General features: G+C 44.0%; 1 protein-coding gene across 3 annotated transcripts in view; it reads left to right on the top strand.

Moving 5' to 3' along the window:
- Positions 1–12,312, top strand: part of SENP2 (SUMO specific peptidase 2) — a 36,366-nt gene that overhangs the window by 17,884 nt on the left and 6,170 nt on the right. For all 3 annotated transcript variants that reach the window (XR_012785716.1, XM_075556169.1, XM_075556170.1), the window contains exons 8-14: positions 1,388–1,482; positions 2,768–2,819; positions 5,757–5,820; positions 7,178–7,354; positions 8,557–8,688; positions 9,867–10,070; positions 10,547–10,626. Coding sequence is in view for 2 of the 3 variants with exons in the window: in XM_075556169.1 (XP_075412284.1) it covers positions 1,388–1,482; positions 2,768–2,819; positions 5,757–5,820; positions 7,178–7,354; positions 8,557–8,688; positions 9,867–10,070; positions 10,547–10,626 (804 nt within the window). In the remaining variant the exon portion in view is untranslated. The remainder of the gene's footprint in view (positions 1–1,387; positions 1,483–2,767; positions 2,820–5,756; positions 5,821–7,177; positions 7,355–8,556; positions 8,689–9,866; positions 10,071–10,546; positions 10,627–12,312) is intronic.

Genomic DNA, 12,312 nt, shown 5'->3' on the forward strand with positions numbered 1-12,312 from the left:
ACCCTGTAGGACCCTGTAGTGGCCCCATGGGACAGCGTCTACGACCCGGCGAGCTACCGAGGCTGGACATCTTCATGGTAGCAGAAACCCTCATGTTTCTTCCTGGACCGGCTGGTGAAGTTGAACCGCCGTGCATAACCACTGTGCCTTCAGAGCTGCGTGTCCTTCCACAGGGGGCCTCGGTCTTGTAATTCACACGCCGTGTCACTACTGGTGTAGGGGAGCGCATGCGTGTCCCCTCCTTTACCCCCAGCCCACCATGTGGAAAACATCGCTGCATGCGTGCTGATGCGTTCTGTTTTCAGAACTATGACTGAGAAACGACGTCAGGGTTTGCTAAAGCCACTCTCAGGGCGTGTACGTGAAGGGATAGATAGAGTAGACCGTGTCCTGAATGTTCTGAGGTGTAACCCCGCTTGTTTGAACTGTTCTTCCTCTGTCCCAGGGCCTGGACCCAGGCCTGTCCTACTACGGCCCTGTGCTGCCCATTCGCTTGGCAGCCTTCTGACGGTTCCCAGGACTCCCAGGATGCCTCTCTGTGGTGATGGAACTAGATGACTTTTTGAAACTGTCTATAAAACTTAAGATTCTGACACACAGCGACCCCACAGGGCACAGTCAAGTAGGCCCGTGCCCTTCCAAAGCTGTGCATCAGTCAGCACTCAGTGGGTAGCCACGATGCCACCAGGCCTCCTTGTTTCTCAGTGTCGCCAGTCAAGAGTGACAGCACTTCCCCCATTGTGACCAGCGCTGTCGGAAACAGCAGTGTGTGTAGTGAAACGCTGCTTTCGTACTGCCAGCAGATGCTCCAACTCGCTTCCTTTATACGCGCCTGCTGCTTCACCTGTCACTTTAGGATCCCTGTCAGTATGTCAGCTCACGGTTTTCATCTTTCTAGCCTGAGCTGTACCTGAGATTTCACTCCTCTTTCAGTGCATTCTGACAAAATGGAGTTGGGAATTGAGAACTTCAGTTTTAGAACGAGAGAAATCTGGAAGGTTAGGCCATGTTGCTGAAGTCTTAGAGTCAGCACTGTTGGGTTGTCGTTCGGTGATGTCGAGTCAGTTCTGAGTGAGCACCCGTGTGACAGAGGGAGCTGCCTCAGAGAGCTTTCTAGGCTGTCGTCTTCACGCAGCAGGTCTGCAGGCCAGTCTCGGACAGAGCCTTTCCACTAGCCTCTGAGAGCAGGACTCCTCAGACTCAGAATTAGACTTTCTCTATTTTTCCCCCAAATGGTGCGGTGATGTGTTGTCATAGGGTAAGCAGTAACTCCTGTATGGAAAAGCTTACCAAACAGAGATCATGAATATTTATGATCAACTTTAATTGTATCACTTTCATTTCCATTGTAACTGATCATCCTCACTTTTTACTCATGTCTCTTAAGCTCTCAAAGAAGTCAGATGGACACGCTCAAGACCAGAGGCTGGGGGGAAGCGCAGAATCGCGGAGCCAAGACAGCTCAGTTTGTTCCCAAACAGTGTGAGTCCTAGGTTGGCCTTGTTTTAGTAGATTGACCGGAGTCGGCATGTTTGGAGGGGATGTCTGAATGTCTTGAAAGCTAGCTAGCTAGCCAACTTTTTAAAACATTGTCACTCCTCAAATCATTAGCCTGGGGCTTGTCTAATGCTACGAGTTTAGGGAAGAACCTCTGTAACCTCCCTGGCGGTGGTCCCGAGTGTGGCTCAGGGTAAATGTGAACTGTCAGAAGCGGTAACCCCGAGCCACCCTCGGGATTGCACTGCAGAGAAGTCCCTTAACTGCTCCCCGTCCAGCGGTGTCCTCCGCTATGATCGCAGAGCCATCTGACTGCCTCCTCTGTTCCCTTCTCTGCGTGCAGTGTCGCTGCACAGGGGCGGGGGAACATTCAAATCTGCAAGTCTAAAAGAGACTTACACATACACAAACAGTGAGGATTACATTGTATCAAAGCAAGTCACCTCAGATTTGTCTCTAGATCAGTCTCCAGTGCCCTGCCTGCCCTTTTACTGTCATTTGGAAAATCTTTTGCCTGGAATTTTTTGTCATGGAAGCAAAAAAGTGTCACTTTAGCACAAAAGGAGTTTTAGACCAGATAAATGACAGCGACAGTGACTTTTAAAATTACTCGAAGAATTGAGAGATACATTGATTACATTAAGGAGAAAATTACATTATTTTAATATTTATTATATTATGACTTAGAATTTTGTGTATTAAAGTTTATCATACCTGGAAAGTCTACTAGAGAGATTAAAATGAGTAATTTCTTAAGAATTACAGGCCTACAATGTAAAGCAACAAATTTTATGCACAAAAATGTACCACTTTGGGTACAGAATTACTGACATAATTAGACTGCCAGGGAGGTTAAAGATGAAGTAGAGATATAAACTGCCTCTCTCATTTTTTCCTCCCCTACTGAAAGGCCTTCTTAATCATCGTTCTTAGGCACCTGCATAGTAGCAAATATTTATGATTCTAAAATCATTTTATTTTTGTATCATATGAACTTTGTTATATTTCTGTATTATTATATTTCTGTTCACTAAACAGCATATTACCAAATGGGCATATGTCCATTTACACTACAGATTATCTTTAAAGCGCAGTGAGATTTATGGTTTTTAGGCAATTTCATTTGTAAGGCAGCTAATCTTTGGAATTTGTAGCATTTCAATATAAAGAAATGACTTGGAAATTTATGTTATAATTTTATCTTATGTGTTTTATTAGTAGAAGAAATTTTATGATTTAAAAAATATTGAAATCTTTACTATCCTTACAGATCGAGTTATTGAAACAAGGGGACCTCTATGTTCAGTGAGAAGTGAAAAAAGGTACCTGGTTCAGCTTATTCTAAGTTTATATATTCCACATAAGCTTACTTCTACCATATTAATAAAGATGCATTTACGTATATACGTATAAGTTGTATATGAGTAACTATGTTGTAAGAAACTGGATAGCTTTGAGAAAAATGGGAATTCCAGGACACCTCATTATGCTCATGTGGAACTTGTACAAAAATCAAGAGGCAGTTGTGGGAACAGACCAAGGGAATAATTTTTTTTTTTTTGAAGAACAAGGGAATACACATGGTTAAAATCAGGAAAGGTAGGTATGCCGGGGTTGTATCCTCTCACCATACTTATTCAGTCTGTATGCTGAGCAAGTAATCAGAGAAACTGGGTTATCTGAAGAAGAATGCAACATCAGGATTACAAGAAGACTTACTAACAACCTGCGATATGCAGATGGCACATCCTTGCTTGCTGAAAGTGAGGAGGACCTGAAGCACTTGCTGATGGAGATTGTCTTTGGAGAAATATAGCCAAAATCTCCCCAGAAGCAAGGATGTCAAGACTTTGTCTCATGTACTTTGGAGGTGTTCTCAGGAGAGACCAGTCCCTGGAGAAGGTCATCCATGCTTGGTAAAGGAGAGGGGCGGTGAATAAAGAGCAAGACCCTTTATAAGGTGGATTGGCACAACGGCTGCAGCAATGGCAATGGGCTCAAACCAAGAACAATGTGGGAACGGCACAGGACCCGTGGTAGTTCATTCTGTTGTAAATGGGGTCGAGGTGGAACCAAATTGAAGGCACCTAACAACTAGCTCTAGGCAGCTATCCCCCCAAACCCAGGAGCTTCCCAGCACAGGAATCCTGGATCCAAAGGACACACTGAACTCTTGGCTCTTCTGCCTTTATGGTGGTATGGCAGCGTGATCTGCTCGCTTGTTTAATCTCCTATAGCTCAAAGACTGACTGGAGACAACCTAATCCTTTAGATAGTATCCTGCCTCATTCAAAAGCCAGCACTAATCCTGCTTCATTAATACAATAGAGGTGCCTAACAACAACGTTTCTGAGGAATTGTGAATTTTCTTCAGATCTGGTAGCTGCTCAGGTGTCTGGATACATAAGTAGCACTGTATCGTGATCCAACTCAGGCCCTAGAAGGTCTGACTTTCTTCCTGGCCATCAGGTCAAAGGTTGGGGAAGCAGGTGCCTCCTAGATAGGAGTGTGGGCGAGGGGAACAACTCCAGTGATTACCATCCCCAAACAGGCATAGTTAAGACAATTCTGCATGCTTTGGGATTCGGAATGGTAATTTAGAGCAAGGATTGTTAAACTAGAGCATATGAGTCTCATCTTGCCCACCTGCTTGTTTTTTTTGTTTTTTTTTCTTTTTTTTAATTTTAACAATTTATTGGGGCTCATACAATTCTTTTCACAGTTCATATATATACATACATCAATTGTATAAAGCACATCTGTACAGTCTTTGCCATAATCATTTTTTTCTCTTTTCTTCTTTTACATTTTATTAGGGACTCATACAACTCTTACCACAATCCATACATATACATACATCAATTGTATAAAGCACATCCATACATTCCCTGCCCCAATCATTCTCAAGGCATTTGCTCTCCACTTAAGCCCCTTGCATCAGGTCCTCTTTTTTTTTCCCCTCCTCCCTCCCCATTCCCCCCTCCCTCATATGCCCTTGGTAATTTATACATCGTTATTTTGTCATATCTTGCCCTATCCGGAGTCTCCCTTCCCCCCTTCTCTGCTGTTCCTCTCCCAGGGAAGAGGTCACATGTGGCTCCTTGTAATCAGTTCCCCCTTTCCAACCCACTCACCCTCCACTCTCCCAGCGTCGTCCCTCATGCCCTTGGTCCTGAAGGTATCATCCACCCTGGATTCCCTGTACCTCCAACCCTCATATGCACCAGTGTACAGCCTCTGTCCTATCCAGCCCTGCAAGGTAGAATTCGGATCATGGTAGTTGGGGGGAGGAAGCATCCAGGATCCGGGGGAAAGCTGTGTTCTTCATCGATACTACCTCACACCCTAATTAACCCATCTCCTCTCCTAAACCCCTCTATGAGGGGATCTCCATTGGTCGACACTTGGGCCTTGGGCCTTGGGTCTCCACTCTGCACTTCCCCCTTCATTTAATATGATATATATATACATATATATACATATACACATATATACACCTACATACACACACTTATATCTTTTTTTTTTTTTTTGCATGATGCCTTATACCTGGTCCCTTGGGCACCTCGTGATCGCCCTGGCCGGTGTGCTTCTTCCATGTGGGCTTATTTGCTTCTGAGCTAGATGGCCGCTTGTTCACCTTCAAGCCTTTAAGACCCCAGACACTATCTCTTTTGATAGCCGGGCACCATCAGCTTTCTTCACCACATTTGCTTATGCACCCATTTGTCTTCAGCGATCCTATCATGGAGGTGTGCAGTCAATGATATGATTTTTTGTTCTTTGATGCCTGGTAACTGATCCCTTTGGGACCACTCGCTCACTCAGGCTGGTGTGTTCTTCCATGTGGACTTTGTTGCTTCTGAGCTAGATGGCCGCTTGTTTATCTTCAAGCCTTTAAGACCCCAGTCACTATCTCTTTTGATAGCCGGGCACCATCAGCTTTCTTCACCACATTTACTTGTTCACACCCACCTGCTTGTTTTAAATGTGTAAAGCCTTTTGGGGACAGAGCCAAGCTTTTTTATTTACATAATATCTTTGACTACCTCATGTTACAATGGCAGAATTGGGAAGGTTGTACAGAAACTGTAGGGCCCACAAGCCTAAGATATTTGATATCTTGTCCTTTTTAGAAAAAGATTGCCCTGGATGAGAGGATTATATAAACTAAAGGCAATTTTTGTTTAAAGATATGATGTCTACAGCTAAAATTATCCTGCAGAAGTTTACAGCGTGTCTCAATATTTTTACCTCAGATGTTCAAGGGGGAAAATGTTTGATTCTGAGAAGACAGTTGGAGTCAGAGTTGAGAATGAAAGTGTAAGTAGAAACCCTATTTCAATGTGCTCCATTTTACTCTTCATCTGATTTATGTCAAAATTTTGCTCACCATGAAAACTAAGAAAGATGACATATCTTAGTTGTATTTCTAATTCTGTTGCTTTCTTTGAAAAGCAGCCAGTACTAAAGAGAGAAAGCTTTCTGTCGATTTGCACCTTCTGGCAAGAATGACTTGGTTTATAATTAAGCAGAGAGATCAAGATATTTCCATCACAGCTCATATCTCTGAATATCTCTGAATGCCTTCACTCAGAGATTGCTTTTAAGCTATAACTCTCTTAGTAAGTAAGGAAAGATTGCTATGTTGTTCGGGACTCTGTTTTCAGAATCAAGGTTTCAGATTTATTTGAAAACATCAGCACTCTTGTGTTTCATTCAATTTTCCATTGTCTCTAAAAGTACTGGGAGAAGAATGTCCCAGTGCTCTTCATAGCAATGTTTTTAATAATAGCGTGCCCACACCACACCCCAAGAAATAGAGCCAAAGCTTTTCTGAAAGAAATACAAAGGTTCAGGGGGACTTCTTGGTGTTGAGTTTCATTGTAGTCAAATTTGTCTTCTCCCCCTTGACCTCTTCATAAGAATTAACCATAGGGCTGCGTTAAGGCTTCCCCTCAGGATGTTCCCATAGCCAGTCCCTCAGGCATATAGATCACCTGTGGGACAAACGTGGTGAGAGGCTATGACCTTGCCATGCCCAGGCACTTGGCTGTGTGGGACCAGGGCCTGGACCCGCAGCTACTGGCTTCAGTCTGCTTGCATTAGTTGAAACTAGTGCAAATCTCTATTTCCAATAAATTTCCTAATCTAAAATAATTTGCATACCAAGGCTTCAGTATTAGGGATTATTTAGGAAAAGATCATGTCAGGGTTTCTGGATTGTGGACAGAATTCTATATGTTGACCTGAATTTTGGCTATACTACACAGAGATTCACTTTACAGAGCTAGTTGTTTATTAAATGTTTTATGCATTTCCCATAATATCGTTTTGTTTAATGCAGTAGAACCACTAGCAGTGGTTTATTCTGAGTGATAAGTTTGTCGGTCCCATTTTTTGTGTATTACATGGTCTCCAAATGCCCTGTCAGTGGAGCTGGGAGAACCACCAATGCGCGTCTGCTGCCTCCAGCAGCATGCCGACCGCTCTTTCCTGGGATTGTGGTTGCAGTGTCCCGGGAGCTTTGTATCTTCAGCTCCTCTCCATTTCCTCATTTTGGGATTTGCACGTTCTCCTTTCTTTCAAGATCCTGACTGTTTTAGATTTCCTGTGTAATGTATGTCTATATATGTAAGTATCAAACATGTCGACAGAATATGGAAACTCTCTTGTTCAGAGGAGGGGACATCCACTGGAGCCTGACCTGTCCGAAGAAGTGTCAGCCCGCCTCCGCCTGGGCAGTGGAAGCAACGGCTTGTTCAGGAGGAAAATGTCAGTAATTGAGACAAAAGGAAAGACTCACTCGGGCAAAGAGAGAGAGAGAAGGACTGACGATCTCCTTGAACTGACAGAGGTACTGACTGTCCTTGTGCTGACCAGAGTAGATCTGTTAGAAAATCACCTCCGTGCTTGTACACTTGAAAGAATGTTTTATTCTGAGCGCTTTCTCCAGCATGAAATAACTGAAGGTGAATGTATGCAAAAAATGAGGTTTGAGGCCTGCTGAGCCGCTTTGGCCTGGCTGATGATGAGTGATCCGTCCGTACGAAGGAGGCCTGTTCAGTGAGTGTAAGCAGGCTTGACTGCCGTGGACCGTGGGATACGATGGGTTTCAGATGTCTTTTCTGACCTTCACAACTGACCTTTGGATGTCTTTTCGAACCCATCACACAGATGGGTTCGGCATTAGCAAGGGGCTTATTGCAGCTGTCCTGTATGGTTGTGGTTCATTAGAACCTCCCCTTCAGCAATTACTGCTTTCAAAGACAGTAAAAATTTACTGATCACAAAGAAATGACCTTTAAAAATTTGCATCGCAAATGTGTCACCCATATCTGGGCTCCTCGCTGCCTTACTGTAGGTGGTGGCACGCCAGTCGGTGGGCATTGCTCTCTGTTGAGCATGTGGTGGAAAGAAGGCTCCGTGAACCAGCAACACTGCAGTGAGGGATGCAGTCGTCAGAGTTATTTCTGGGGAAATAATGTCTACTGGATGTATAGATTGATTTCTGCAGCTTAGCTGCACATTGATCCGCATTAGTTCTCTACGATATGAAGCCATGCAGCTGCTAGAAGACTGCTGCCTGGTTTCCCCAGTCTCTGCCCATTTGCTCCCTTTCTTTGCATCAGAAATCGACAGTGTGACAATTTTGTTGTTTTAGAGCAAAGGCTTGGAAGTCAGACACTACTGGGTTCAAATCTTGAACTTGCCCGTTAATAATGCTGTGCCTGTGACCATAGAGCCTGAATTCCCCGAGCTTCCACCTAAGCTCTCGTAGACGAGCACTGACCCCTCAGGGAAGCTCGCTGATGTGCGCAAAGCACCCAGCGCTGCCTGGCACGGCGGTGAGTTAGGGCTGTGCTTGAAACGGAGCTCTGTCTTCTCGAGATGCTGACAGTTGAACCTGTGCTTTTTGATGACCACTCGATGCACACGTCAGTTTAGTGCATCTTTGATCGTATATTTTTCTTATGGGTTGGATGGTTCAGAGACAAAACACGTTTTCCTGTGAGTGGCTCTGTGTGCAATGAACACCCTCTGGACTTTCCACTTCAGGACATGGAAAGGGAAGTCAGTAACGCAATCGGACATGGCTCCCAGGACGAGGTCTTGAGCAGTGCTTTCAAACTGCGGATCACTCGCGCTGATATCCAGACCCTGAGGAACTACCACTGGCTCAACGATGAAGTGAGCGCTCGGCTCGTTTCTCCTCTCTTGTGATGCTCAACTGTTGGTTGCATTCTGTCTTTTCATCAGGGGTCGATAAAGCCAATTTTTCTTTCTTTAAGATAAAAACATATGAAACCTAAAAAAAGAGGGTTCATTTTGATGGCTGCCTCTTCTGTACCTCATCATACACATTATTTAAACATGTCATGCAGTACCACCACTCAAAAGTAACAGAATAATAACGTTTGGGTGTATTTCTTTCCCCTGTATTTCTGAAAACGGAGGCGTAAGGTATGTGTAGGGAATCCCCGCCCACTTTCCTGTGTGCTGCCAGTTTCCCGCACCTCTCGGCGCTCACAGACTTTCCCTTTGGGGCCTTCTGCTGACTCTCTTCAGCATGACTCAGAAACCTCCAAAACGTACTGTCACTTCTTAATATTTCCCATTTTTCATTGATTGTGCCCTTTCCCCACCTGCCTTTCACAGGCCTTTTATCCCTCCTTGATACACTCCCTTCCCTCAACCCTGTGCTACCTTCTAATCCAGTGGTTCTCAATCTGTGGGTCACGACCCCTTGGGGGGTGTTGAACGACCCTTTCACAGGGGTCGCCTGATTCATAACAGTACCAAAATGACAGTGATAAAATAGCAATGAAAATAATTGTATGGTTGGGGGGTCCCCACCACATGAGGAGCTGTGTGAAAGGGTCATGGCCTGAGGAAGGCTGAGAACCACTGTTCTAGTCCAGCCTAGCCCCAGGGATGATTATGAGTGTTAATCAGAAAGCACTGCTGTGGGGGTTGCAGTCCCTCCAGGCTTATTCCAAAGGAAACGTGTCTTTGTGACCTGTGGATGGCTGCAGACAAAGTTCTCCCAGTACCGGCCTTGTCATGGCCTCCTTAGGATGCCTTCTCCCCCAAAAGGGTCATCAGAACAGTGCCTTCCAAGAGGCTCTGCCGTCCTAGTTTAATTCAAGGTCGAGAGGTCAGCTCAGAGATTATGGCAATTGTTTTTTGGGGTCCCCAAGTGGTCATCTTGATAGATTTTCTTGAGGATGATCATGGGGGCTTATTAGGTAGAAGATTTAAAAAAATTAAAAATTGCCTCAGTGAAAAAACCCAGGACAGTTGTGCCAACAACTTTTCAGTAAATGACTTGCCAATTTCTGACTTTTATTCTCTTGAATATTTTATAGGTCATTAATTTTTACATGAACCTTCTGGTGGAACGAAACAAAAAGCAAGGCTATCCAGCACTTCATGCATTCAGTACTTTCTTCTATCCTAAATTAAGGTCTGGGGGTTACCAAGCCGTGAAACGGTGGACCAAAGGGGTCAGTCTCTTTGAACAGGAGCTCATTCTCGTGCCTATTCATCGGAAGGTACATTGGAGTCTTGTGGTGAGTTGAGAGAGTTAATTGTTGGCATTTGGCTAAAAATTGTTTTCATAAATAATGAAGGGTACGCTTTTGTGTCAGTGAGAAGCTGCGCTCTAAGGTGAGGCCCTGCTTCACGGCGAGTGGGATAACTTAGGACGCTAGAAGCCACGGTCCCTTTCCGTGAGAGCTTCACTCTGTGTGTGACTACTACACACGCACGCTACCCTGCCTCTTCCCTTACAGGAAGATGCAGGTTTATTGTTGCAAAACGGAGGCCTGCAAATGAAAGCCCCAACCAAAAACTGCCTTCCAAATCAACTCACGATGTACATGTCTTGATTTTTTTTTTTTTTTATGTGGTGGTGGTGGTGGTGAGTGGTGTGGTGGGTGGTGGTGGGTGTATGTCTTGATTTTTTAAGGTGTTTTTCTTTACAGAAATGAACATTTCATTCCTTTTATAGTTCAGGAGTTTCTTAATGTTGTACTCTCCATTATAGGTGATAGACTTGAGAAAAAAGTGTCTCAAATACCTGGATTCTATGGGGCAAAAGGGCCACAGGATCTGTGAGATTCTCCTGTAAGTAAATGCTGCCTCCTTGTGCCTGCATTAGATGATGCTTTGTCTCTCTGGCTCACGGGGATTGCCGTCTGTTGTCTGAAGGGCTTCAAAAGTTTGTGGGAGTGAAGCTTTTTAAAAAAATTATGATTAATTGGATGTTAAGACATGTATCATCCCGTAGTTCAGTCATGCCAAGCAGAACTGTACAGTTGCTGCCACACTCCGTTTTCAGACATTCTTTTACTTCCTGGACCCCTCAGCATCCTCTCCCTTCACCACTGCCACTGCACTCCCGCCCACCCACGGCCCTTATTCGACTTGCTGCCTCTATAGGCTCTTCAGTCCTGGCTGGGAATAACACTATTAAACCTTCATACCATTCTCAATAAGAAGTTTTTAAAAATTAGGAAAATTCCTTTTTTAAAAATTCCACTTTTTCCAAGATCTTTCTGAAGCCCCTTCTGAATGTTACAGCTGCCTCCCAGGTCGCTCAGGTCTTCAGTCCGACTTTTTGGTTAACTATACCTAGGACCTGTTTAGTAACAGCTTGGAAAAATGAGTTTGCCATTTGTTCTCATGGACAGTGTTCCTATCAGAACCTTGTGTTTGAGTTTGGTTTTGTTGGAATTGGTAGATTATTCTGCATGTTCTCAAGAACCATTAGCTAGGGATGGTTAGACCTTTCAGTTCTCATACCCACTCATCTTCCTTTTCATGACAGCGAGGCTTATCATACAGAATCCAGGGTGTCGTGTCTGAATGACACTGTACAGCTTGTTTCATAGTAATTGCTGGAAACATGCCTTTGAAAGCAGAGCCATGTTTGCTCTGTCCCCTGCCGACATGGCTGCGGTGGAGACAGCGCGTCGGGAAGACGCGTCCACGTTCGACCGTGGTGCTCATTTAACCTCACCGGAGACACATGAATGTGTTGAGTGCACTGTGTGACCAGAAGTTGTTATTGCAGGAATCAGCTCAGCTCACTTCTCTTTTTTTGCTATATTGACCTCGTGGAGAAGCTAACTTATTTCTCATATTTGAAAAAAATAGAATAATTTTTTTTTCAAATTTAAGGTAACCCATTTTTCCCCCACAAAGTAGTAATTTCCTTCTAGTCTTTTCTATGTAAGAGTTATGTATAAAACGAATACATTTAATTTATGTGTGCACACACGTACACATTTTCACATGCATAAAAATGTTCTCATTGGAATCAGTGTAGTTTTCATTGCTGCTTATAATTGGATACCAAAAAAGGGCTGACTTTTATTGCATTCATAGTTGTTTGTTACTATGAAAGGGTAACTCCTGTGGGTAGCCGAGGCCCCTCTCTTTCTTGATGCTTGCAGCCAGGCTCTGCCCCAAGTAGAAAGACATAGTTCCTCCCTAAAATTAAATACAGAGAAATGTTTGGGGGACTGAGCTATGGAGGGCCACCAGCCATGGCATATCCAAATTTTTACCTGCCAGGGGTCCTTTCTTACCCACTGTCTGGAAATATTGCCCTCGCTTATAATACATGTCATAGCTTACCTCTGGCTTGCTTCATGTGTATGTGAACGTGAGAGCTGACATACCTGGATTGTTAAAATTGATAATCTCGAGGTTTGGTTAGAATAAATTACTCATAATACCTCAGTACCCATTTCCAAAAAAAATAAGGAAAGTGTACTATCTAACTACAATGCCATTATCACACTTTAG

This window comes from Tenrec ecaudatus, chromosome 8, assembly GCF_050624435.1.
Source record: "Tenrec ecaudatus isolate mTenEca1 chromosome 8, mTenEca1.hap1, whole genome shotgun sequence".
NCBI lineage: Eukaryota > Metazoa > Chordata > Mammalia > Afrosoricida > Tenrecidae > Tenrec > Tenrec ecaudatus.